The 27,591-nt window shown below is 54.7% G+C and overlaps 1 protein-coding gene across 1 annotated transcript; it reads right to left on the bottom strand.

Annotated features, from left to right (window-relative positions):
* Positions 1-1,558: 1,558 nt before the first annotated feature.
* TECTA (tectorin alpha) lies at positions 1,559-27,591 on the bottom strand. The gene is made up of 23 exons (XM_063178553.1): positions 27,452-27,591; positions 25,735-25,868; positions 23,984-24,271; positions 19,621-19,758; positions 18,861-19,026; positions 16,731-17,143; positions 15,526-16,096; positions 14,070-14,662; positions 13,111-13,684; positions 11,866-12,476; positions 10,791-11,352; positions 9,739-9,938; positions 8,178-8,561; positions 7,095-7,381; positions 6,717-6,997; positions 6,500-6,610; positions 5,547-5,749; positions 5,081-5,244; positions 4,714-4,962; positions 4,100-4,262; positions 3,328-3,415; positions 3,094-3,210; positions 1,559-2,692 (listed from the first exon to the last, which is right to left on the bottom strand). Exons 1-23 carry the CDS (start codon positions 27,513-27,515, stop codon positions 2,592-2,594), a joined length of 6,462 nt encoding a protein of 2,153 aa, XP_063034623.1. The 5' UTR covers positions 27,516-27,591; the 3' UTR covers positions 1,559-2,591.

The raw sequence follows: 27,591 nt of genomic DNA, 5'->3' as shown, positions 1-27,591 counted from the left end.
GGTTTATCCTTTGCTCTAAGCCATAAAAACCCCTTCTAACTCACACACCCTTTGCCTCCTTGGTTATCCAGTGAGACTGGCTCAGCAATTCTTTTCTTCTATATCGAAACTTGAAGAAGGAGTAGAGATGGAAGCAGATCCTCCATTCAAAAATCTTTCTGCCAAGCACACAAATCTGTGAAACTTTCTTGTCAAACTTCCGTCCTTCCCAGCAAGTGCTGTGGTCAGGGCTGTGGTCAGGGCTGTGGTCAGGGCTGTGGTCAGGGCTGTGGTCAGGGCTGTGGTCAGTTCTCTGGTCAGAGCTGTGGTCAGGGCTGTGGTCAGTTCTGTGGTCAGGGCTGTGGTCAGAGCTGTGGTCAGAGCTGTGGTCAGGGCTGTGGTCAGAGCTGTGGTCAGGGCTGTGGTCAGTTCTGTGGTCAGAGCTGTGGTCAGTGCTGTGGTCAGTTCTGTGGTCAGTTCTGTGGTCAGTGCTGTGGTCAGGGCTGTGGTCAGGGCTGTGGTCAGTTCTCTGGTCAGAGCTGTGGTCAGTTCTGTGGTCAGTTCTCTGGTCAGAGCTGTGGTCAGTTCTGTTGTCAGTTCTCTGGACAGGGCTGTGGTCAGTTCTGTGGTCAGAGCTGTGGTCAGTTCTGTGGTCAGAGCTGTGGTCAGTTCTGTGGTCAGAGCTGTGGTCAGTTCTGTGGTCAGTTCTGTGGTCAGAGCTGTGGTCAGAGCTGTGGTCAGTGTGCTCCCCACACTCAGGCTCTCCTCTCACCATCGCTCTTTGGTCAATCTCCAAACCCTTTAAGAGCCAAAGAAAATATTTACCATCCCCACAAGCTCTTGCAGCTGTTCACTCCCCTGCTCAGCCCCCCAAAGGCCAGCCAGCACCATCCTCCGGTGCCCTGGGGATCCCCTCCATCCTCGGGGTGTCCCCCCACAGCCACAGCACCCCCAGAGCCCCCCGGCAGCTCCCTGGGGTGCAGCACGGCCACGCTGCTGCCACCCTTCAGCAGCTCAGGAATTAATGCTGAGATAAGGGTGGGAGACACGGCCAGGGGCAAAGAGAGACCGGAGAGGGAGAGGGGAGACCTGGAGAGCAACGAGGGAGGTGCAGAGAGAGCAGAGGGGAAACGTGGGAGAGAGAGGGCAAAGAGACAGAGAGACACTGGGGCCAGCTGAGAGTGATTCTGGGAGGGAACACAGAGCAGGGACAGGAGAGGGAAGGCAAAGAAGCACAGAGAGAGGGCAGAGCAAGGACAGAGGGAGCGGGGACAGGAGAGCAAGGAGGAGCAGAAATGGGGGAATGAGGCAGCAGAGGCAGTCACAGGGAGCAAAGAGGGTGAAGGAGAGAATTCGGAGCTAACACACACACAGAGGGCACAGAGAGGGAGCTGAGAGGCAGAGAACAAGCAGAGCAGAGTCCATGACATCCTGTTACCCACCTCTTGTCTTGAGGAAAGGAACCAGATGCCCTCCTCTGCTCCAGAACCCAAATCTCCTCTGCTCCTTCTGCCCTACATCCCAGCCCACCCCATGGCAAACCTGCCAGACCCACATCCAGCCACAACCCGTGCCCTCAGCTCTGCTGTGCCCCTGCCTGGCACCCCAGAACTCCCTGTCCATCCCTCCCCGGGACTCTTGGCAGCCTTGGTGTCCTCCAGGCCCCGCTGTTCCTCACCCCCATCACACAGGAGCCGGTGCTTACGAAGGATTACAACACTTTTTATTCCCACGCAGCCGTTTCACAGAGTACAAACACAAGACGAGACACCAACACAGCCCCCCCAACACCCACCAGCACCCCAAGGCTGCTCCCCACTCTTTCACCAGCACCCCAATGCTGCCCTGGGCCCACAGACCCCAACCCTGCTCTGATCCTCAACCCCTGCCCACCACGCAAACATGGCAGAGAATTTCATCCCTCCTTCCTCTGATTTTATTCCTGCCCACCAGAAAGCACCTCTTTCCAAGTATTGGCACCAGCTTGTCACCACCACAGCACAATGCCAAGATTTCCAGGCCCCCGTGGATGAGTTTGGCTCTCTGAACCAAACCTCAGCACCACCTCTGCCCCGGAGAGTCAGAGGGTGACACGGTCCCAAGATGTCACAACACCCAGAGATGGCAACGCACTGCTCTGTGCCCAACACCCACCTCTGCTTGAGTCTGTGAGCTCACTGGACCCTGGTGGCAGCTCCCAAGGACAGCGGAGATGTGAGGGGACAGCACGTGCTCCACCCTGTCCCACACTAACACTGGTGCGGGCCACCTCACCACCCCACAAGGGAGAGCCTGGGGAAAAGCTGCAAAACCCCTCCTTGAGTCCACATCAACGATGGAAAGCTGTAAAAAAAAAAAACCCCAAACCCCAAACCCCAGTCCCACATGGCCGCTGGCAAACATCAACATCCCCCTCTTCCTCCAGCCGTCGCTGTGCTGGCCGCACGTCACCGCCGGCTCCGCGTCCCACCTCTCTCAGGTGACATCCCTCGGCCTCCTGGCAGCCTGGCCGGGCGGGCAGCGGCGTGGCCATGGCAGGGGGGGCTGTCTCCTACCCTACAAAGACTCAGGCTGGCGCGAGAACAGTTTTTGGCTGGGCGGCGGGGCCGCGCCTACGAGGTCAGGGGCCGCGGGGCCGAGCGCAGCCACAGCCACAGCTGGGCCGCCAGCAGCAGGGTCACTCGGGCACGGTGCTGCCCCGAAGAGCTGGAGGCTGCCAACGCAACGAGATCCACGTGAGATGAGGCTCTGAGCGCCTGCCTGCCCCGTGCCCCCTGAATCATGCCAGGCTGGTGCCCACCCAAGTGCTGCCCCGAAGAGCTGGAGGCTGCCAACGCAGCGAGATCCACGTGAGATGAGGTTATTTTGTTTAACTTTAAGGAAAATGAGCATTTTTTGAGGTATTTTTTTTTTTCCCTTAGCCAGAGAATGAAGATCCCATGGGATGCACAGTGCCAGCAGTGCCCGCACAGCCCTCAGGTGACAGGGACAGGGCACATCTGGCTCCCTGCCCTCCACACCCCACACATCCCAGCCCCTTTCCCACACTGCTCACCCCACAGCCCCATTTTGGGGTGGCAGTGCCCTGCTGTGCCCCCCTGACCCGGTACTTGCCCCTGCAGCTCTTGCCGTCCCCTTGCAGCGTCCCTGTCACACAGCTGCACAGGGGCCCGTCCGCCTGGCTCGTGCAGATCTGCTCACAGCCTCCGTTGTCCTCACACCAGTCTGATCCTGGGCACAAGCAGCAAAGGGGGACACCTGAGCCATGCTCCCAATCCCTGATCCTTGGCTCCTCGAGGCTGGGATGGCAGACAGACCCCCCAGCTTTCCATGGGGTCCCACACTTACTCTTCCTCCTGATAGGTCCCACTGAGAGGATCTGCTCCTTGGACTCCTCACCGAAGGCACTGGCCATCCTCGTGTGCTGAGGGCAGTTCTGTGTGGGGACAAACAGCACCTCTGTCACCCACAGCATCGCCCAGGCCCCCTCTGTGCCCCTCCAGCTCCCAGAGAGGCCCTGCAACCAGGCTCAGACAGCACAGGCCCTGTCGCAGACATCTTTTATGGAAAATCCTTTCCTTAGGATTTTTCCTCCTGAGAAGCTGGGAAGCCTCAGGAACAAAATGTAAACATTGATTATCTGCTGCTGTGGAATGCAACAGGTGCATCTGTTATTGATCTCATGTGCTTGTTTCTAATTAATGGCCAGTCACAGTCAGCTGGCTTGGACAGAGAGTCCAAGCCACAAGCTTTTGTTACCATTCTTTATTTTTCTATTCTTAGCCAGCCTTCTGATGAAATCCTTTCTTCTATTCTTTTAGTATAGTTTCAATATAATATATATCATAAAATAATAAATCAAGCCTTCTGAAACATGGAGTCAGATCCTCGTCTCTTCCCTCATCCTCAGACCCCTGTGAACACGGTCACAAGGTCCCAGGGTGACCTGCCTGTGACAGAGCGTCTCCTCCCCATGCCTAGAGGGACACACAACCCTCCCATCTCACCCCTGGGGCTACATCTCTGGTCACCTCTCCAACGCCACACCAGCAGGGCTCACTGCACGCTGCAAGAGCCCTCCAAATGAAGCATCCCCACCCTCTGCACTGGCCCCACTCACGATTTTGCAGGAGTATTTCTCGGAGTCGCAGAGGGACACGGCGCAGTGCAGGTGAACCTCGTCGTAGTCCCCGATGAACTTGAAGACGGTGACGTGGAAGCGACACGTCAGGGACACCCCGTTCTCCTCGATGCCAATGGTGTTGTCCTTCATGTTTTGGCACCTGTGCAAAGCACTGGTGCTCAGCACCACCCTCCTGTGACCCTCCCTGTCCCCATAAAGCCCTCACCCCAGGTCCCACAGTGGGGTGCTTAGATCCTGCCATGGCTTGTCTGGTCAAGGGTGTCACTCCCTGCCTCTGTCAGCTCTCTCTGGCATTCCCAACTTCCCAAAATGCCTGTGCATGATCCATATCCCCCTGTCTCCTGCAGTTAGGTGTTGTCCACAGCATGATGGACACAAGGAAAGAGCTTCTCTCTGCACCTGGTACTCTGTCACACGCAGGGCTTCTGGCTGTGTCCACACCAAGCAAATTAACTCCTGCTCTAGCAACACTGCTTCTCACTCTCTCCAGATTTTGATCAACCATCCCACTGGCCTCTAGGTCCTTGTCCCAGCTGATGCCACCACCCTTCCAGACACCAAGAAAACCACTGGGGCTCGTGGCAGCTCACCCTCCCTCGATGATGAAGTAGCGCAGTTTGTCGTTGCTGTCCCGCGAGGGGGTGGCGTAGCACTTGTTCAGCATCAGGATCAGGTGGTTGGAGTCGGCCCCCACCACAAAGACCCCCACGTAGAGCACGTCCCGGGTGGTGAGCACCACCTCGCCCTGCCTGTACGGGTGCTTGTAGGACGAGTTCTTGTACAGGGCCATCTTGGTGGTGAAGCTCCCTTCCTGTGTCGGCACCGTCAGGTTAATCACGCTAACGAGGACAAAGAAACACTGGCTCAGCTGGAGGAAAGGTTTTGAACCCCCAAATTGTTGCCTGGCTTCAGACCCAGCACTGCCTCACCCGTCTGTGTAACAGGCCCTGCTCCTACCTGAGCATTGGCCGCACAACTGAGTCCAGGGAGATCTTGATGTCCAGCTCATAGGCACAGGAGAACTCCACGTTGATGGTCCTGTCCCGGGTGATGATGTTGCCCGTGTTGTTGGCACTCTCTATCCACACTGTGTTCTTGTACACTATGTGAGTGCTGTTGGACTGCAGAGGGAGCACAGGGCACTGCTTAATGCCAGCTCTCCCTGCTTCCCTGCTCCCAACGAGCACCTCTAAATGAGCTGAGTGACAAGGGACCTGCTGCCCCTCCACCTCTGACCAGAAATGGTGGGGTTTGGAGTTGCCTCCCTACTCTACAAAACCTTCCTGTGTTCTCCTTGACCCCCAGCCCATTAAAGCACCTCCCAAGCATCCCTTGCACTGCCCTGCCCCAACCCTGGAGCTGAGCTGGACTGCAGTGGACTGTCCCACACTCCCAGCCCTGTGTGCCCCGTGTCCCAGCTCACCTGCACCAGGTTGCCACAGTTGCCTTTGGTGTTGTTGATCTGGAAGGAGATGAAGTCCTCCCCTTCGATGCCGGGGCAGTGGCGGTCGTTGACCCGCACACCCTCACGCTCAAAGCCCAGCTGGAACAGCTTGCACTTCGAAATGGACACCTCCATCTGGGCAGCCTTGCAGGTCACCTCCGCATCAATGATATCGTGGGTGGCTAGAGGAGAAGATGACACAACTTCAGATCACCACAAATGACCCTTGGCACTTCTTTGCTCCACTAGAAATGGGCTGGGATCATCTCCTGTGCTGTTCTCTGTCCATCCTACACCCCTGCTGCTCAAAGTGCTCCAAAACCAGAGATGCCCACAATGTGCACACCAGAAAAGCTGTTCCCTGCTCTCTGCTCCCCTCCTGAACTGTGCATGGTCAGAAAAACCCATCTTGGCAGAGGTCACAGCCCTCAGCACGTCCCTTCCCAAAGCCCCTGTAGCATAATGATCCAAGGTGGAACTCAGCACTGACCCCACAGCCAGGAGCAGAGCACTCACTGTTCCCATAGGGCCAGCAGCACGGCACTCACTGTTCCCATAGGGCCAGCAGCAGGGCACTCACTGTTCCCATAGGGCCAGGAGCAGGGCACTCACTGTTCCCACAGGGCCAGGAGCAGAGGATTTACTGTTCCCATAGGGCCAGGAGCAGGGCACTCACTGTTCCCATAGGGCCAGGAGCAGAGGATTTACTGTTCCCATAGGGCCGGGAGCAGAGGATTTACTGTTCCCATAGGGCCAGCAGCAGGGCACTCACTGTTCCCATAGGGCCAGGAGCAGAACATTCACTGTTCCCACAGGGCCAGGATCAGGGCACTCACTGTTCCCACAGGGCCAGGAGCAGAGGATTTACTGTTCCCACAGGGCCAGGAGCAGAGGATTTACTGTCCCCATAGGGTCAGGAGCAGGGCACTCACTGTTGCCATAGGGCGGGGGCTCGATGCAGCCGCACAGCTCCCCGCCGTTGTCCAGCTCGCAGGTGCGGTTGGGGCAGTCGGCACCCACGCAGGGATCTTCCACCACTCCTGCTAAACAGCACAAGACACAGCACAAACACAACCTTTACCCTCAGACCGTGGGGCAGTCACCTCTAGCCCCTCTCCCTCTCGAGCCGAGCAGCCCCAGTCCTCTTACAGCAATTCTCCTTCTCGATCCAGTCGGTGCCCAGGATGCCGAAGGTCCTGCAGGCCTCCCCGTAGGCAGCCAGCGAGCCGCACAGCTGGACCTTCTTGTGGTTGTAGCAGCCATCCAGAAAGCAGGACTCATAAAAAGGCAGGGGATCCAGGAGGCCGTAGCAGGGCTGGAAGAAGCCTTTCATGTCGGTCAGCTTCAGGCAGAAGTTGTCGCTCTGCAGCTCCTGGATCTGCACGTTGTCGCAGGAGGCGGCGTACTGCGAGTACTGCAGCTCGTTGCAGCTGTGGGCACCGGACACGTGGTGGGGGCTCCTTTCGTGGCCAGCCCTGCTCCCATTCCCGCTCCCACCTGGCGGGGAAGGGCTGGCCGTGCACTCACCTCTTCTGCATGCCGTTGGTTTTCCAGCTCTGCGCCAGCACCACGCTGCTGACGGCCGGCTTGCCCCGCAGCGTGGCGTAGTCGTCGGTGATGTCGCCGTTGAAGTTGCCGCAGAGGCCGCACACCTTGTTCTGCAGCCGCTCCCCGAGGATGATCTTGATGACGTTGAAGCCGTTGTAGCGGATCTGGATGTCGGGGCTGGAGTCAATGACCAGGAAGCCCTCCTGGCTGAAGATCTTGGTGGAAAGCCCCGTAACAAAGGGGATGCTCACAAGGCTTCCGTTCACCTATTGTGAGAAAAGGACAAGAGCTGACATCCCTCCCATATTCTCTGCCTACAGATGTGGGCATGTGGTGGGGAAGATAAAACAGGAAAGCCTTATCAATATGATTGTCTGGCAAAAGATTCTGAGAATATAGAAACCATAAGCGAGATTGAAATGAAAGCAAGCTTTGAGATCCCTCAGTTACTGAACAACTGGAAAACAATGGTGTGGCTGGCTGAAGGTGATCCCCTTTTGATGGAACAACACCCTCTGCTTGCAGACAGGCCCAAGGGTCAGAGCAGACCCTGCCAGCTCAGCAGAAGGGGCCCAAAGAGGAGTTTTTAGGGTTTAAAATGTAACACAGGATGATAGTGTAATGATTCTTATAGGTTGTATGTAAATGCTATAGGATTTATGTATTGTACTAGATTGGTTAGTGAGAATCAGAATATTCAACACAGAAGAAGATTTATGGTATTGTAACAGGAACCTCGCTCTCTCATCCTCTCTCCCCCTCTCTTCTCTCAGCCTGCTCTGAGCTGTGGCTGGCAGCTCCCAGCAGGGCCCTGCACCCAGGCCCTTTGCAATAAACCCCAAGTTCCACGACCTGGCTGCAGAGATCTCTCATGTCTGTCTGTCCCGACCATCCTACCCTCCAACACTCCTACAGGCATGAGCCACTCATAAAAGATTCCACAGCTGCTTCCCACCCCCCCAGCTGTGAAAACATTGACAGTAGCCTGGAGCCCTTGTGGAGACCATGGTGCAGCCTGAACTGCCACCCACCATCCCCTCCCAGCCCCTGACGAGACCCCACCTTGACAGTGCTCCTGTCGCTGATGAGGATCTGCTCCTCGTTGATGTAGAAGTACACGGGGGAGATGATGGTGAGGTTGGGCGAGGACCACTTGTCGAAGTTGATGATGAGCTGGAAGGAGAAGTCGGGCAGCTTCTGGCAGATGGTGGAGAGCACGAAGGCGCAGTTGGCGGGGAAGCGCAGGAAGGCGCCGTCGAAGGTGCGGAAGACGCCGCCGCCGGCCGCCAGGCAGAAGGAGCTGCGGGTGCTGAAGCAGCCGCGGACGCCGTTGCGCAGCCCGCACTCCTCGTCGGACTTGCAGTGCCGCGGGTCGCACTGGATCAGGTTGCGCCGGAAGCAGCGGCAGCGCCGCGTGCAGTCCCCGCTCCAGAAGAGCTGCTTGGGCTGAAAGAGGGACCCGTCAGCGGCCGCGCTGCCAGCCCGGAGGGTGTCTGGGCAAGGTTTGCGCCCCTCACGGCAAGCAAGGGCAGGAAACGAGGGCAGAGGACGCGCTGGCAGCTTGCATCTGCCTGTCGCAAACATTTTTTCACAGAAATCCTTTCTTTCAGATTTCTGCGTCTTCTGGAAGGCAGAGGCCTCAGAAGAGAATGTGAACAATTGTTATCAGCTGCTGTGGAATGCAATAGGATGCACCTATTTTGACCTGTCATTGGTTCATGTTCCCATGTTTATAATTAAGGGCCAATCACAGGAACAAGCTAGGGACAGAGTCCCTGGACACAACTTTGTTATAGATTCTTTCTTTCTATTCTTAGCTTAGCAAGCATCTGCAGACTTCTCTCTTTATTCTATTTAGTATAGTCATAATGTATTATATATCATATATCAATAAATCCAGCCTTCTGATCAAGAAACAAGATTCTCGTCCATCTCTCACCATCCCCAGCGACCCACTCAGGACGCTGTAATATCTGCCTTGCAACATCTCTGCTACCCACAGTCGGGCTTGCACTGCCGCCAAAACCTCCCTCACCTCTTGTGCACACAAAAAGCCACAGTGCTTAATACCCCTGTGGCCTCTTTCTCACACTCTGCCAGCCACCAACCCATCTGCAAGGAAGCCCATTTGACAGAACCCCAATAACTGGCTCCTCATGGAGCAAAGGCACCTTGCACAGAACAGTTTCACTGGTACAAAATACAAATGACTATGATATGACCAGTGCTATCACCACACAACTCTGCTGCTTCAAACTCCTCAGTGACATCCAGTAGCTACAAAAAAGCAAATTTCACGTAAAACACTTAATCTACAATGTGTGAATACCTACCACAATGTGATCATACAATACTGGATTTTGGCACTCATCAAAAAGTCTTCCCAGTCGCCACCTTCTCTCCATCCAACCTCCACCAGCTCCTTTCTGTGCTTGACACCCAGGTCACCTTCACCCAACAAACTGCATGATTTTTTTTTTTTTGCATAGAAAAATGCAAAAAAAAAATGCAGCACACCAAGGAAGGACATCCCTCTCTTCTCTAGCCTTGCTACCAGCCCAGCCTCAAACTCTGCCCAGCAATATCATCCAGAGGGAGGGAGCAGGCCCCAAGAGCTGCGTACCTCGTAGTATTTGCCATCAGAGTAGCAGCCACAGTTGTGGGGCAGGATGCAGCTCTTGCCATTGAGGACATAGCCAGGGTCACACTGGCAGCCCTCCACGCAGTAGTGGCTGCAGTCGCTCTTCAGCCGGATGGCAGCACACCGGGGCTGGCACAGGGACACGCAGCTCTCGTAGTGGCTGTTGGGGGGACAGCTGACAGCTGAGCAGGGGACAAAACAGGCACGGATTAGCTCCATGGACACCACCAGCCTGGCTCCCCACCAGGGACTGATTCAGACCTGTCATGCATGGTGCCAGTCTGTGGCCTCACCACCCCGTGAGAGAGGGGCCTCTGAGCCATGAGCTTGCTTGTTAGAAGGGAAAACGACACAAATTTAATTTTCAGTCTCGTTAGCAAGGACAATTACTTCCCATTTGATTTGCCAGACAGATTGGCTGCCAGGGATGCGTGCGGTGCCCATCCTCAGGAGCCTGATTGAACAGCACATCGTCATCCTATTGACAAGGGGCTGCAGCTTCATTAGAGCAACACGCACTGCTGGCACTGAGGCTGACTGAAATAATTCCTGGTTAGCAGTGGGGGATGGCTGATGCCTTCTGAGCCTGAGGCTTTCCATTTTCCACTCCTGTCCCTTCTGAGCTTGAGGCTCTCCCCTTCCATCCCTGTCCCTTCTGAGCCTGAGGTTTACCCTTTTCCATCCCCGTACCTTCTGAGCTTGAGGCTCCCCCTTTCCATCCATGTCCTCTCTGAGCCTGAGGTTTACCCTTTTCCATCCATGTCCCTTCTGAGCCTGAGGTTTACCCTTTTCCATCCCTGTCCCTTCTGATCTTGGGGCTTTCCATTTTCCATCCCTGTGCCTTCTGACCTTGAGACTTCCCCTTTTCCATCCCTGCTCCTGCTGTACCGCATGCAGTTTGTGACAACTCCAGGAGATTGTGGTGTCCCAGAGTTCACCCAGGAAGCGTGGGGAGGGATTGGCTGCCACGCCATTGGCCTCCCCCTCCCTGGCACCCCAGGAAAAGAAGGACCTGGAGGCATGGTGGCACTTACAGCACGAGGTGAAGTTCCTCCAGCCAGTGATGGCAATGCCCTGAGTCTGGCACGTGCTGGCGTAGTTCTGCAGCCAGCTGCAGGCCGTCTGCATGGCCCCCCCATCCACGCAGGTGTCAAAGAGGCAGTTCTTGTAGAAGAAGCCGGGGTTGATCTTGCTGTGGCACTTGGCAAAGACACCACTCTGGCTGGGGATGAGGCTGCAGAGCTGCTGGGGCTTCCAGAACCCTTCCACCTTGCCGCAGGCCGGGCAGCGGTCGCCGCAGCCCACGCGGCAGAACGCGTCCCGCTTGGCCCAGCTCTGCACAAAGTCACCGATGCTGCTGGCCGGTGTCCCCCCTGCAGCCACCAGGTCGTCCTCGGGGTTGCCGTTGTAGCGGCCACAGAGGCCATAGGTGAGGTTCTGGAAGCCCCGTGGGATGGTGACAGACAGGAAGGTCTTCCAGTCGTACACCACCTTCAGCCCGAAGTCGGTCTCCACCACGATGTGGAAACCAAAGGCGAAGATGTTCACTTTGCCCTGGCCCAGCTTCAGGGGCAGGTAGAGACGCTCGTCGTTGATCTGCAGGGAGGGAACAAGGCAAACACTGTGGGGGGGAGTGGTGGTGGGAGCTTCCACAGAAGGACACAAATGAGGGCGGCTGGGCATTCCCAATTTTACTCACAGATGATAAAGAACACTTCTGTCAACCCGCAAAATTCCCCTCTTTGGTGGTGAATGATCCCCCAGATTTCACCTCTTTGGAGGTGACAAGACATAAAATAAAAAAAATTTCCTCTTTACAGGACAAGACATAAAATACACCCATGAGAAGTTCCTTACCAGTGTCATGCTGCTTCCCCCCTCAATTTTACACACAGATCATGAAGACCATGTCCATCAACCCCCAAAATTCCTGCTGACCTCGCCTCCACAGCCAAAACAAAAATCCTTTACAAAAGTTGTGCCTGGCAGCATACTAGGATGAGTCTAAGGCATAACCTGACACCCAGAAAACCTTGTAAGCCCTAAAGCCTCATGTCTAGGGTTTAACTCCTGCAGAAACAATCACATCCCTCATGGCCCTGCACTCACCAGCACAGTGTATTTGTAGGCACGGTGGATGACAATCCTGTAATTGAAGACCTCCACTTCCACCTGCTTCACCCACAGGGCCAGAGAGGTGTCCCGATCCTCGTTCTTGGCCGTGACAGTGAACGCTGGGAACGTGTCCGAGCGCTCCACCCTGGGCCGGGAGATGCTGGTGACCAGCACCAGCTCACAGCTGCTCTGGAAGTCGAAGGAGTAGCCATCAAAGGTCAGGTAGTGCCCGTAGCCCGAGATGATGCAGGAGGCGTCGGTGCGCACGTGGCAGTAGTAGAGGCCGTTCTCCTCCAGGCAGTACTCGTCGTCCTTGCAGGACACGTTCTCGCAGTAGACGCTGTTGTCCGAGCCGTTGCAGTAGCACAGGAAGTGGCAGGAGATGTCCATCCAGAAGGTCTGGTTGGTGGCCAGCTGCCGGCCCTCGAAGTTGCAGCCGCACTCGCGGCGCGGGATGCAGCGGGTGCCGCGCAGGGCGAAGCCCTCGTCGCACTGGCAGCCCTCCGAGCAGGTGTCCCTGCACACGGGGCCCGAGGCCAGGCTCTCGCAGGTCTCCACGCAGCTCATGCACTCCTCAAAGTGGCTGTTCTCCGGGCAGGCGAGAGCTGCAGGGTTGGCAAACACAGAGCCTGAGCCCCAGCTCCGACAGCACGGGGTGAGGAACAGGCAAAAAGCACATGGTGATGGATTTGGGGAAAAGGGGAAACTGTTCCAGCACCTTGTGGCCACTGGCTCATCCCATTCCCTTTGCAACCCTTTCTCCCCTCACATCTCAACCCGGTCCTGCCACGTGCCAAACATCATCTCCTCCTGTTATTTCCCAAACAAACACCTCTGAGGCAGAGACAGGCACAGCCTTCCCACCATCTACTGCCACACTCGGGATTTGTCACATTTGCTTATGAGTTATGAGGCAAGTTTACAGCGACAGCTAAAATCCAGTGTTATTCAAATTATCCTCTGGTGGTGGCGTACAGCACCACCAGACACCATCTGCGGCTCCAGAACGCTCCTACAGTGCCCCATAAAACTTCTGCTGCCTCCTGAAATGCCAACCTGAAACTGCTTCCCTGGGAAATCTCTCTCTGCTGGCACCAGAATCCACTGCCTGTGATTCCAGCATCCCACAAAAAAGCTGCTCTGCCCACAGATCCCCACCAAAACAACTCTGCCTGAGCTTGGTGGGTTCCTAACTCCCTTCTCCCCACTGTGGGTGATGAAGAGCTTTGTTGGACTCACGGCAGAAGCTGTGGCTCCTCCACTGGCCGATGTCCACGTCGGCGTTCTTGCAGGCGCTGGCGTAGCGCGCCACCGAGTCACACAGCTCCGACACGTTGCCCCCGCTCTGGCACAGGCGGAAGAGGCACGTCCTGTAGTAGGCCGAGACGTTGACCACGCTGTGACACTCCAGGAAGGAGCTGTTGGTGGGGTCGTTGATGATGCCGCAGCTGGAGCGGCTCCGGTAGGACTTGAGCAGCTCCGAGTCGTTGTTGCAAGCCATGAGCAGGTCCCCGCACTCGCCGTTGCAGAACTCGTCGAAGGTGATCCAGCTCTCCAGGAAGAGCTCCAGGTTGTCCGTGAACTTGCCCTTGGGCAGCCAGAACTCGTCGGTGGCGTTGTCGTTGAAGAGGCCGCAGAGGCCCGCGGTGCAGTTGAAGTAGGAGGTGGACAGGCGGATCTCCAGGAGCCCGGAGTCGTAGTAGCTGATGGCCAGGAGCCCCTCGGACTCCATCACGGTGCTGTTGTCAGTCCGGTAGATTTCCAGGCGCCCAGAGGGGTGGAAATAGGGCAGCTCCACGTCGTAACCATTCACCTACAAGGAACAGGGTGGAGAGGCTTCAGGGAGGGTGATGTGGCTTTGCCCAACCACGCTGTGCACTTTAAACACTTCCTGAGCCAGACCCGCCCTCCAAGGCCCAGAGCCTCCTCTGAGTGAGGGCATAGAGCTGTATCTTTGGGTTTTGCCCCACAAAAAGCAATGCTTCTTCCAGGGGAAAAGCAAGTTGCAGGAGAAGGAGGAGGCAGGAAAGGCTCCTCAGCAAACAGAAGGAGCAGTGCTGTGGCAACAACTTCACAGGCACCCAAAGGCCCTCCACATGATGGCTCAAGTGTGGTGTCCACAGCCACAGACCCATAATCTCCACTGGATCACACCACAAGCCACCACCTCCCACCCTGTCCCTGGGCAGCACCTTTACCTTTATGTCTGACAGCCTGGTGCCTCCAATCTTCACGTCTTGGCCAGCAGCCTGGACCCGCACGACGCGCGGCCCGTTGGGAGCAGAGCCAACTTTCTTCTGGTTGATGTCCACCTCGATGAAGTCTGGCCTCTCTGGGCAGGTCTTGAGCAGCGTGTAGGACTGCTCCAGCGGGTAGGGGAAGGTGATGCCATCAAAGGTCTGCAGCACCTGGTCCTGCCCCACCAAACACACGGTCTCCCTCTTCGGGTAGCAGCCCCGGTAGCCGTTCTCGATGGTGCAGATCTCTCCCTCGGGGCAGGTGGTGTTGAAGCAGCTGGCCTCCCCTCCCGGCTGGCAGCGGCAGTGCACAGTGCAGTCCGGGGATGCCCAGAAGAACTCCCCCACGGGGTGGTAGCGGCCGTTGACGTCGCAGCCGCAGCCCTGGACGGGCACGCAGCGGTCGGCGCTGAGCACGTGGCCCTCGGGGCACTCGCAGCTCTCGGTGCAGGGCGAGGCGCAGGCCAGAGGGGCTGTGAGGTCTGAGCAGGTGGCAGGGCAGCTGCTGGCACACACCGAGTACTGGCTGAGCTCCGGGCACTGCACGGCCGCCGCTGTGGGCGCAGAGGGGTGACAAACAGAGGGATGTGTTACAGCGTGGTTCAGGGCCAGCTGCCACCCTCTCACTGAGGCAACGCAGAGTGACCCACGGACCCCTCAGGGGTAGGATTGCAACCCCCATTTCCTGTCACAGACATCTTTTATGAAAAATTCTTTCCTTAGGATTTTTCCTTCTGAGAAGCTGAGAGGCCTCAGGAATAAAAAGTAAACATTGATTATCTACTGCTGTGGAATGCAGCAGGTTGATCTTTGATTGGCCCATGGTGGTTGCTTCTTATTAATGGCAAATCACAGTCAGCTGCCTCGGACAGAGAGCCCGAGCCACAAGCCTTTGTTGTAATTCCTTCTTATTCTATTCTCAGCTAGCCTTCTGAGAAAATCCTTTCTTCTGTTCTTTTAGTACAGTTTTAATGTAATATATATCATAAAATAATAAATCAAGCCTTCTGAAACATGGAGTCAGATCCTCATCTCTTCCCTCATCCTCAGACCCCTGTGAACACTGTCACAATTTCCCACCCAGGTCTCCCTGGCCAGCCTGAGCTTCTCCAAAATATCCCCTGAGCCACTGAGTCACCCACAGCTATTTAAGGTGACTGACCAACCAGTGCCCCTTCCAGTCCAGCCTCCAACCCTCCTCATGGTAGCTGACGACCTCCAGAGCAACGTGGAGCTCCCACCTCACGCCTGACTTGTGCCACACTTTTGCCAGAGCAAGCGTGTGATGCCGTGGAGAGGAGGGACCAATCGGTTCTCTCCCAACTTCCTCCGCTCCAGGCAATCCCTTCCTTTGGATTTCCTCCCCCTCCTGTCACACATTTCTGGGCACACAGGCAAACCCCTGGCAAACACTCACCGCATCCCGTCTGGCTCCTCCACTCTCCCACTGAGATGCCCAGGGCCTGGCACACGGTGGCATACGCCTGGATGGCCTGGCACAGCCCGGTGCCGTTGTCCTTGGCGCTGCAGAGGTCGTAGACGCAGCTGTGGATGAAGGCAGTGGGGTCCAGGACAGAGCCACACTCCCAGAGGGGGCCCCCGCTCTTGTTGATGAAGCCGCAGTACTCGGGGGTGAAGTAGAGCGCCTCGGTGGCGGGGTCGCAGAGGCTGCAGTTCTCCAGGCAGCCCGTGGAGCACCTGCGCTCGGGGTGCGGCACCTGCCAGCTCTCCCCCAGCTCTGGCACGGACGTGGCCACCCTCCCATCCGAGCGCAGCACGTCGTCCTCGGGGTCTTTGTTGTAGTTGCCGCACAGCCCGCACGTGGCGTTGATGTACGAGCCCGGCACGGACACGGAGGCGTAGTGCTGCCCGTCGTAGGTCACCAGCAGGCCAAAGTCAGTCTCCAGGGCAGTGGACAGCCCGCTTTGGTAGACCTTGATTGCGCCCAGGTCCAAGGAGATGGGCAGGGACACCATCAGGTCGTCCACCTGCGGGGACAACACCCGACGGCTGAGCCAGGGACAGCAGAGCCCTCGTGCTGGGACAGGTGCAGGACAGCTGTCTGTGGGGTCTTGTGTGACAGTGTTCACAGGGGTCTTAGGATGAGGGAAGAGAGGAGGATTTGACTCTATGCTTCAGAAGGCTTGATTTATTATTTTATGATATATATTACATTAAAACTGAACTCAAAGAATAGAAGAAAGGATTTCATCAGAAGGCTAGCTAAGAATAGAATAGGAAAGAATGATAACAAAGGTTTGTGGCTTGGACTCTCTGTCCAAGCCAACTCACTTTGATTGGCCATTAATTAGAAACAACCAACATGGGCCAATCACAGATCCACCTGCTGCATTCCACAGCAGCAGATAACCATTGTTTCCATTTTGTTTTTAAGGCCTCCCAGCTTCTCAAGAGGAAAAATCCTAAGGAAAGGATTTTTCATAAAAGACGTCTGTGACAGTGTTGGAATAGGGACATGCACAGAGGGACAGCCATTGGTAAGCTACAGGCCCTTGGTGTCACCCATGCCCATTCCCCAGGACACACGAGGCCCAGAGGTGCCATCCCACACCCTCCAGGCTGCTGGCCTGGCAAGTTCTCCCCTTCCAGCAGAGCCCTTACCTTTGCCTTCCCAAAGCCGCCCCTGGGGAGAACAATCTTGTGCGAGTAGACCTCCACATAAATATCCCTCAGCCAGGAGACGGAGGAGCCGCCTCGGTTCTCATTCTTGGCCTCCACGTTGAAGTAGGGCAGCTGGGAGCCTGGCCAGCACTGCCTGGCGAGGAGGTAGGAGCAGGAACCCTGGAAGTGAAAGAGGAAGCCGTCGAAGGTGTGGTAATGTGGATCTCCGAACACCACGCAGGTGCTGCTCTCCACCGGCACGCACTGGAAGAATTTGCTCTTCGTCTCACACGCCTCGAAGGGGCCACAGGCCATGTCCTGGCACAGGATCTCATTGTTGAAGTCCAGGCAGCGGCACTTGGTGGTGCAGTTGGAGTTGTCCCAAAAGATCTCCCCTTGGCGGAGAAACTGTCCTAGAAAGACAGAAAGGGGAAAATCCACGCTACATCACCTCTTGAAACAGAAACAGGCTCTGAGCCACCCTCGGGGCCTGCTGGTCCTGTGGTGGAGGCACCACCACCGTGTCCTGCTGCTGGGCTTCTCAGCTGCTTTCTTTGTGCAAACTCCCAGCAAGAGCCGCCCAGCCGCTCCCAAGTTTCATTTCTAAGCTGTGGTGCATCCTCTTTGTATCCTGCCCACGCCACGAGTCCCTGGAATGCTGCGAGTGCTGTCACAAATCCGGGGTCAGTGCTGGAGAATTTGAAGGTTATTCCACACATTTTGGACACCCACCATCTGGTTCTTCTTCAGTGTTGCAGGGCACACGAGGCATTTGTGCTGTTTTCCCAAAGGAAAAGCCCCATTTGGAGGCAGTTTCCAGCACTTTTGCTCCACTTGCACCATCCTCCAGCTTTGCTCTCACTTCCACAGTTCCCTCGTGCCGGTCAAACAGTCACTCTGTCATCAGCAGCCCCAGGAGCAATTTACTCCCATTCAGGAGGAGCTTGTAGCAGTTAGTACACCAAAGAGCTGTTGATAAGCAGCTTCACCCCACACACGAGCCCCAGCATGGTGCTGAGTGATCTCACAGCCCCAGAGAGGGAGCGGGTTTGGCTGGTGAGAGACAGGAGAGGCAGGAGGAAGGCTGGAGAACAAGGATGGCAAGTCCCCGTGAGGGTTTCTCTCCCCTCCATCTGGACATTTTTCACACTCCTCCAGCGCGTGGCTTCTGCCGTGCTCTGCCTGAGTTTACCTCTCCTAAACTTTTTGTTCTCTTCCCTGCCTCCTACCAAAAAAAAAAAAAAAAAAAAAAAAGAAGGAAACCAAGCTGTTTTCTGCTTCCCTGCAACAAATGTCTCCTCTTGGCAAGGCCCACGCTCCAACCGTGCTGGCGTGGGGAATTTGGGAAGGGGGTGTCATTGGGATCCAACAGCTCGTGCTGCATCTCCTCTTGTGGAGGGCAATCAGCCATTCACGGCGAAATTTAAATCCAGTGGTGGGATCTACTCGCACTCCTCTTGTCACCTGCAGAGCTGAGACTGGTTTCCAGCTTCTCTGCAAAGTCCAGCCTTTCTTCCAGGGGTCAGCAGCTGGGAAATGCTTTTCCCAAAACTCTGCTGGAGCTGCAAGAGCCTTGGGATCTCGTGAACCTCGAGCAGTCCTAAACTAGGACACAAAGAAGCCACATGTCTCCAGCGTCTGCCAGCAAATGACAATCCTCTCTTGCTGGAAAGACTCCTGGAGCACAGTGGATGCTCCTGACAGTTTTATTTGTCAAATGGAAATGCAATAATCTTTCAGCAGCAGAGCTCCTGTGCATCGATTAATCCCTTTATGGCCCGGCACTGTCAGTGACAGGCACACGCTCTGTAACTGCTGCAGACACACGACATTTGTCCTGCCTGCAAACCCTGCTGCGCCTCATGCACAAACAAGGGAAATGGCACAAGATCAGCTTCCCTAATTTATGGGCAGGAGGAAATTGCTGTCCCCAGGTCTTTCCTGTTGCCACCAATTATCACAGGAACTCGGAGATGTGCCAGGACTGAGCCCTCTCTTCTGTTTCTGTCCCTGCTGCAGCTCATGGGGACGCCCTGGCAAAAGCACAGATCATGCAGCACCCCAACAGCATCACCTTTGGCTGCACTGCACCCCAAAATGTGGGGACAAGCAATGCCATTTCTCCCTTACCTCTCAGGCTGCAGCCGTTGGCCGGGTCTATTTCTCTGCCATCTATTTTGAAAGCCCAGCGCCCAGGGACGTTCACGTTGGTTGTTTCCTCAATATTGACAATGTCTGGGGTTCTGGAGCCTGGCATGCTGAAAAAGTTGGTGAGATTTCCACCATTGAAGCCAGCCTAAAGCAGAGAGAGAGCGAATTCCATCACCCACCTTGGGAAAGCAGTGCTGCATTTCCTCGCTCCTCTGTTCCCCCTGAGTGCATCTTCTTTAGTGTTAACAGCTCTTTCTGGAGATTTCTGTTTTCAGGTTGTCTAAATTTCTGTTTTCAGGTTGTCTAAATTTCTGTTTTCAGGTTGTCTGGTTGTGAATGAAAAGCTAAACAAGCACTACAAGCAGAAGGGAAGTATATTCACAGATTTATGTTTATATAGATACATATGTATGTACATACAGATCTAAGGGTGTGCGAACTGAGGGGCCAAAAGGAAGTGGGGGAGCAATGCAGGGAGAGATGAATGAGGAAACAATGTGGGGGTGCAGGATTCCTGCATTCTTTATGCAGCAATGTCCCCTTCCTCAGGCAGAGGGACTGGCTATGGCACTGCTGCCACCACCACATTTTGGAGTGCTCACCCCAGCAGCTGAGTGCCAGGCCAGTGCTGGCGATGCTGAGGGACCCAGGAGCCTGAGGAAGCAGGGATGCTTTGGAAAAGCCACAGGCAGCCACCAGGAGCTCATCGGGGATGGGGACACGGGAGCAGGAGCCTCACCTGAGCCATCACCCCGCCGAGCCCAGTGAGGGGATCCCCTCCGCTGGCGGTGCCCGTGGTCCAGCTGATCTCGTGGTAGTTGAACAGGGCAAAGGAGGACACCCCGTCTGTGATCAGCACAGCCTGGAACGTGTTCACCTGTGGGAAACCACGGCCACCTTCACTGGGGGCACCGCTCTCCTCCTGCCCACAGTGAGGTCTGGCTCAGGGTGAGCCTCACCGTGAGGAGCAGCAGTGGAATTAGACCGAAAATTCCCAAAATTGCTGCCACAGCTCCAGCTGCTCCCATTCTGCTCCTTCCTCCAGCTGGGAGCATGTGAGGACCATCTCTGATCCAGGGGAACACCAATAGATGGCAGCATGAGAACAAGCTGACAGGATTTGGTGGCCTCACAGGGAAGAGCAGAAGTGGAATGAGACCCAAAATTCCCCAAATTGCTGCCACAGCTCCAGCAGCTCCCATTCTGCTCTTTCCTCCACCTGGGAGCATGTGAGGATCACCTCTGATCCGGGGAAACACCAATAGATGGCAGCATGAGAACAAGCTGACAGGATTTGGTGCTGTGATCTGTTATCTCCCATTACCCTGTCTCAGCTCCATTCCTGCATTATCTCTCCCCGGTTCCCTTCCACATTCACATCCCACAACGCTGCTGAGGGTGGATCACATCCAAGCCAGCCATGTATATCCTGCACTTTGCTGCCTGCCAAATCCCCTCCCCACCTGCTAAATCCTCTGCTCGCGTTCCTCCCTTCGCTTGAAATGACTCTGCATTTCCAGCCCCACCAACTCCGGCCGGGATCCAGGTGGGAAGAGCCCATCTTCCCCTTTAGGGCCGTGCAGGAGGACAGGAGCAGCTCCTTCCCTTGAGACATCCCCTCCATCCCTGCCGGTCCAGCAGCAGGGAGCTCAGTCAGCCCCTTCTCTCAGCTCCCTGCATTTCCCTGTCCTTCCCATCCATGCCCTGAGAGCAGCTCCTCGGGCCTCTGAACAAGCAGGATTTCAGCAAATGTGGGCTGCCTCTCTTTTAATTAATGCAGAGCAACCCTTTGAGCCTGGCTATGTGGGCATTGCACACTGGGGAGGAAACTGCAGCCACAGAAACAATCCCCAGGTGTTTGGGAAAGCCCACAGACACAAACATCTCCCACTGGGCTTTATCCTGCATCATCTCAGGAGCCCTGAGAGCAGTTGGTGGCTGCTGGAGGAAGGGGAGGGCTGGGGGTCACTTGGCACCACGTCCCATCCCCATGGAGGAAACCCACTGATCTGAGGATGATCTCAGGAGCTCTGGAGCAAACCCACTGCTCTGAGGGTTATCTCAGGAGCTCTGGAGCAAACCCACTGCTCTGAGGATGATCTCAGGAGCTCTGGAGCAAACCCACTGCCCTGAGGATGATCTCAGGAGCCCTGGAGCAAACCCACTGCCCTGAGGATGATCTCAGGAGCTCTGGAGCAAACCCACTGCCCTGAGGATTGTCTCAGGAGCTCTGATGCAAACCCACTGCTCTGAGGATTGTCTCAGGAGCCCTGGAGCAAACCCACTGCTCTGAGGATGATCTCAGGAGCTCTGGAGCAAACCCACTGCCCTGAGGATGATCTCAGGAGCTCTGGAGCAAACCCACTGCCCTGAGGGTTATCTCAGGAGCTCTGGAGCAAACCCACTGCTCCGAGGATGCCCCAGAGGGGAGCCCAGGGCTGCCTGCACGCCACAGGGGATGTCACTGCCAGGGAAACGAGGCCCCTGCCAGCAGAACTCGGGAACTCTGAGACGAAGCAGCTCTGGGAGCTGTCAGGAGAGGCAGAGAGAGAGGGAGAGGTGTGGGCAGAGCTGCCTCTGAGCAGCTGCAAATGGCACAGTTCACACCAGGGCAGGGAGTGCAGCAGAGCCACTTCCACTCCTCATCCTTTCCCTGAGATTCTCTCTCCCACTCCTGGTTTCCTCTTGCTCACCTCTGCCAAGCTTTTTGCAGTGCTGGGAGATCACAAACCTGTCACACACAAAGGCAGTGCCTCTTGGAGAATGCCACAGCAGCTTTTCCATGCTCAGGAGCCTCTGGGAGGGTGGCAGGAGGAGAATCTCACACCTGGCTCTCCTCATGAACAACACTTCCATCAACCCCCAAAATTCCCCTCTTTGGAGGCCATGGAGCACTCTCTCTGTCCAGCCCTCAGAGAATGAACCTGTTTTCTCAGGTGTCATCTCCAGGCAGCAACTGCAGCGTCCCTGAGGCCACAATCCCAAATTTCCTGCAGTTTTTCTGCATTGCGATGAAATTCCTGCTTAAGTTGCATGGTGCTACTCCCCGTGCCAACCCCGAGCCCTGGCTGCTGCTGAGCAGGGAGGCTGCTCTAAAGCAAAATAAATTGCATTGTGTTGCAAATGTAATTCTTCAGGCAATACACGAATCTCTATATTGCTTGCTGTCTGAAAAAATATATATATATATATATATATAAATATATATATGTGGGGTTTTTCTGCAAGTGCTGCCAGGACTGGCAAAAAAAATATGCATGAAATCTCAAGCTTCTCTAACAAATGGAAAAGAGCTGAAGTGTTTATCAGAGCCAACTCCTTGAGACAGTAGAAGCTGGGTTTTGGCACTCACAGCACACAGGCTAAGCCTGAACAAGCCAGACAAGAGCTGGGATCCCTCATTTGCTGTTCAAGGATGAGGTTTGGGGCAGCCTGGTCTAGAGGAAAGTGTCCCTGGCCATGGCAGGGGGTGGAATGAGGTGATCTTCTCCCACCCAAACCACTCTGATTCTATCTCCACCCCTACCAGCAGTCCAGCACGAGCCTCCCGACATCAGCTGCAGTCACAGCTCACAAATTCACCAGATATTTAAAAGCTGCCCTGACAAACATGCCACTGCCATCCCCCTCCTGTGAGCTGCAGCTCGCACATTTGTGGCCATGTGATGTGGCCAAGTCATTAGTGTGACTCTGATCAGCGTGATCAATCTCCCATGCAGGCAGGGAGCTGCCATCAGAAATGGCTGAATTTGTATGCAAGAAATGCGTTGTGATCAAGCCAAAAAGTCCTAATTGGTGTCAGAGCCTTGCTTGGATCCTGCAAACACTGAGGAGGAGATGTTTTCCCTGGGGATCCCAAAGCAGGGAGTGAAGCTCAGGGGAGAGAATGAAAAATCCCTTCTGCCCAGAAGGGAACTGGGGAGCAGGAACACAAAGCATCTCGCTCAATTTTACACACAGATGATGAAGAATGCCTCCATCAACGGCCAAAATTCCCCTCTTTGGAGGTGAATGAACCCCCAAATTTCACCTCTTTGGAGGGAACAAGACACAAAATAAAAAATTTTCCTCTTTACAGGACAAGAGATAAAATCCACCCACAAGAAGCCCCTCATCGGTGTCGTGGCGCTACCCCATAGAAGGTCACCTCCTCAATTTTGCACACAGATGAAGAACACCTCCATCAATCCCCAAAATTCCCCTCTTTGGAGGTGAATGAACCCCCAAATTTCACCGCTTTGGAGGGAACAAGACATTAAATAAAAATCTCCCCTCTTTACAGGACAAGACATAAAATACACCCACGAGAAGCCCCTTACTGGTGTCATGCTGCTTCCCCCATAGAAGGTGATCTCAATTTTACACACAGATGGTGAAGAACATCTCCAAAATTTAACCCCCAAAATTCCCAAAATTCACCTCTTTGAAGGGAAGAAGGCATAAAATAAAGAATTTTCCTCTTTAGAGAGCAAGACTTAAAAAACACTCACAAGAAGTCCCTTACCAGTGTCATGCTGCTTCCTCCGTAGAACATCAACTCCTCAATTTTACTCACAGATGATGAAGAACACCTCCATCAACCCACAAAATCCCCCTCTTTAGAGGTGAACGAACCCCCAAATTTCACCTCTTTGGAGGGGACAAGACATAAAATAAAAAATTTTCCTCTTTGGAAGACAAGACAAAAAATACACCCATGAGAAGCCCCTCACCGGCATCATGCTGCTTTCCCTGTAGAACATTACCTCTTCAATTTTTTACACAGATGATGAAGAACACCTCCAAAATTTAACCCCCAAAATTCCCCTCTTTGGAGGGGACAAGACATAAAATAAAAAATCTCCCCTCTGTACAGGACAAGACATAAAAAATCCACCCACAAGAAGCCCCTCACCGGCGTTGTGCTAGTTCCCCCGTAGACGGTCACCTCCTCAATTTTACACACAGATGAAGAAGAACACCTCCATCAACCCCCAAAATTCCCCTCTTTGGAGGCGAACGAACCCCCAGAATTCCCCATTTTGGAGGGAACAAGACACAAAACAAAAAACTCCCCTCCTTACAGGGCAAGACATGATATACACCCCCAAGCAGCCCCTCACCGGCGTCGTGCTGCTCCCCCCGTAGAAGGTGACCTCCTCCCAGGTGACGATGAAGAGCCAGCGGGCAGAGAAGGAGGCCATGTCCCTGAAGTGCCTGCGGATGTCCCTGGAGGCCCTGAGGAGCAGCTCTGGCTCCGTGCTCTCCCTGTAGAAGATCTCCCCGCGGATGCCGTTGTGCACGTCGGCCCAGAAGGGCGCCACGAAGGCGCGGCCGTCCGTCAGTGGGAAGGCCTCGGGCGTGAACTGGCTGACCAGGGCGTTGAAGGAGATCACTCCGTTGTTGTTGACCTGCGTGGAGACCCCAGGGGTGTCTGAGCGAGGGCGGTTTGGCAGAATAAGGCAGCACAGAGAGGTTGGTTTGGTGGGAAGTGTGAACCCAAACCTTTTCTCCCCATACACGGACAGAGGGTGAGCAGCCCGAGCATGATTCAGCTTCATCCTACCCATGGTGGCCAAGAGTTGGTGCAGGAAGCCCCAAAACCCTGAAAATTCTTCAAAACAAAGTTCTGCAGGAGATGGCACCCAAATCTGCTGAGGGATTGCTCAATTTTTGGGATTACTCAGCTCTGAAGCACTGAGGGACGTGGATGATGGTGACACGGATAACACTGTTGGCTGCATGGAAAAATCTGCCTTTGTCATCTGTGACAGATCCTGGGGCTCCCCAAGAGGTGGTTTGGCAGAATAAATCAGTACAGAGAGGCTGGTTTGGTGGGAAGGGTGAGGAGAGAGGGTTTGGGTTCATACACGGACAGTGGGTGAGCAGCCTGAGCATGATTCAGCTTCATCCTACTCATGGTGGGCAAGAGTTGGTGCAGGAAGCCCCAAAACCCAGAAAATTCTTCAAAATAGGGTTCTACAGGAGAGGCACCCATCAGAGCAGGATGGAACCCAAATCTGCTGAGGGATTGCTCAGTTTTTGGGATTACTCAGCCCTGCAGCACTGAGGGATGTGGATGGTGGTGCAGGTGGCTGCATGGAAAATCTGCCTTTGGCTTTGTCACCTGTGACAGATCCTGGGGCTCCCCAAGTGCAGGAAGGTGCCCCCTCAGCCTCCCCAGGGTCTGCTGAAGATGCTCCCCAAAACAACATTTTTGCAAAGGATGGACAACAAACGGCAGTGCTGCCCTGGGTGCTGGAATCCCCACCAGAGAAGGGCTTGGAATGGGATTCTGCTCTCCCAGTGCTGCTGTGCACCAACACCAGCTGGAGAAGGGACGAGTCTTTGCCTCTCTTCTGATCCCACAGAGACTACAAAACTTGGGACGTGGCACAGCCAGGCTGATTTAGGCCCTGTCTAAGGTTTGGGTGAGCTCAGGTGACACCAACCCAGGCCTGGTGTCCCCATAGCCAGGCTTTGCTGTGCCATCACCTGGGAGCAGCAGCCTGGCCTTGCCTGGGGCCCCACAAAGCTGCTGCCCCTTCTCCCCCCTGCAGGTCCTGCATGTTCTTGTTTCTTGTCATGGAGCAGGAATAATGTCCCTTGTGTCAGGCCCTTCGCTTTGCTGTGCCATTTAATCACCCACAAAGAAAATTTATTGCCTTTTAGATTCCTTTCCTATGAACATTATCCCATTAAATATACCTTTGACTTTCTTAATCATAAAACCTATCAGTTCATGAAATCTAAGAACTTGTCAGGTAGCTGCTAATAAATCTTCCAATTCCTGGTGACAGGCAGAGCATGTTTAAAATGCAGCCAATAATGGCAAGGGAAAGGATGAAGGGAAGGCTCTGCTTTCTCCACTTACATAAATGCTTCTGTATGGGGCTCCAAAAAAGATGAATGGCACAGAGATCTTGATTTCAGGGGAGCTGCCATCGTCCACTTTGGGGGTTTTGGTGTCGTTCTGCCAGTATGGGTACAGGCTTGCCATGGTGTGAGCTGGAAGGAGAGGGAGAAGAGAGCAGGGTCAGGACAGTCCTGATTTCAGAGAGGCCACAGAAAAATAGCACCAAACCCAAAAATCGGCAGCCAAAGGAGAAATCAGCACCAAACCCCAACATCATTGAGCCAGGGCAGAGCTGCTGGCTGTGGGACTGGCTTTAGGCCAGGCTCAGGAGGAAAAGCATCACCCAGGTTACTCAGGGCACAGCAGAGTGACCACAGGCTGCACCCTGAGTAAGTTTTGTCTCCCCTGGAGCTGTGACCAAGTCAAACCCACTCAGTGTTGGCTGCATGGGAGGACAGTGGGTCCACACCCTGTCACAGACATCTTTTATGGAAAATCCTTTCCTTAGGATTTTTCCTCCTGAGAAGCTAAGAGGCCTCAGGAACAAAATGCAAACAATGGTTATCTGCTGCTGTGGAGTGCAACAGGTGCATCTGGGATTGGTCTCATGTGGTTGTTCCTAATTAATGGCCAATCACAGTCAGCTGGCTCAGACTCTCTGTCCGAGACACAAACCTTTGTTATCATTCTTTCTTTTTCTATTCTTAGCCAGCCTTCTGATGAAATCCTTTCTTCTATCCCTTTATTATAATTTTAATGTAATACATATAATAAAATAATAAATCAGCCTTCTGAACCATGGAGTCAGATCCTCGTCTCTTCCCTCATCCCGGGACCCCTGTGAACACAGTCACGATGCCCTGCTCCAGGATGGGCAGGACAGGCTGTTCCACATGTGAGGTGCTCAGAGGGGCAAGCAGCCCCAGTTCCAGCCCCCAGAGCCACGTTCCTGGCAGTGCCCACCTTGCTCCTGGCAGTGCCCACCTCCCTCCTGCCCTGCTCACAGCCTGAGGGGTCACGGCTGCCCCCGCATTTCCCAGCAAATTTCACTTTCCTGCTAAAAGGCGCTGCCAGAGAACATAACTGTCTCTCCCAAAAGTGCTTCAGAAGATGGTTTTTGACACATTTCAGCCTGCTGCTTTTCTACCAGCCTAAAATCCATCGGCTTGGGGCACAAGCAGCCTCTTCAGGCCCCAGGGCACCTTTCCCTTCTTGTCCCAGGGCACATTTCCCTTCTTGTCCCAGGGCACATTTCCCTTCTTGTCCTAGCCAGATTTCTGCTGTCATTTCATGTCCTGCTCCTCCAGGGCTGCAGACATTCCTCAATTCCTCTTTACCTCTACAAGTGCCACACTACCAGACCTGCTCAGCAGCCCTAACACAGACATTTCCCAAACCCCTGCTTGCTCTGGAATGCTCCAGGTGCACACACAACCATAAAAAATTACAAGCACAAGCGGCCCTCAGTATTCTCAGTCCCTCCCTCGCCATGGGGAACACTCAGGTCACTCTGATTCTTGTTTTTGCTCCAGCCAAGGAACTGGGGGTGTTCCTCAAACTCTCTGGGGTTGTTCCCCAAACACTCTGGGATGGTTTCCAAACCCTCTGGAGTAATTTTCCAAACCCTCTGGGGTGTCTCCCAAGCCCAATGGGGTCATTTCCCAAGCCCTCTGGGGTCTCTGGGCACAGCCCATTTGGGGAATATTTTAATATTTTCCTGCAGGGAGATACTCACCTCTCTGCTGTGCTGTTACCACCAAAAGGGCCACCCAGGCTCCCACAAATGATCTCTTGTTCATCCTACAGGAAGGAGACAAACGCAGCCGTGCATCACATTGGTAGGGAAACTCATCCTTGAGGGGGTTCCCGGAGCTG

Source organism: Melospiza melodia, chromosome 29 (genome assembly GCF_035770615.1).
Source record: "Melospiza melodia melodia isolate bMelMel2 chromosome 29, bMelMel2.pri, whole genome shotgun sequence".
NCBI classification, from domain to species: domain Eukaryota; kingdom Metazoa; phylum Chordata; class Aves; order Passeriformes; family Passerellidae; genus Melospiza; species Melospiza melodia.
Note: the sequence above shows the minus strand (reverse complement) of the source record. Positions and strands in the feature narration are given on the sequence as shown.

Bases quoted from the DNA above. Each gene is read 5' to 3' on its own strand.
- TECTA (XM_063178553.1), bottom strand. From the start codon at position 27,515: ATGAACAAGAGATCATTTGTGGGAGCCTGGGTGGCCCTTTTGGTGGTA. The intron at 13,685-14,069 runs GTAAAGGTGCTG...TGTTCCTTGTAG, and splicing joins CCAGGCTGTCAGACATAAAG to GTGAATGGTTACGACGTGGA. The intron at 4,963-5,080 runs GTAGGAGCAGGG...TGTCCTCGTTAG, and splicing joins GTTGTGCGGCCAATGCTCAG to CGTGATTAACCTGACGGTGC.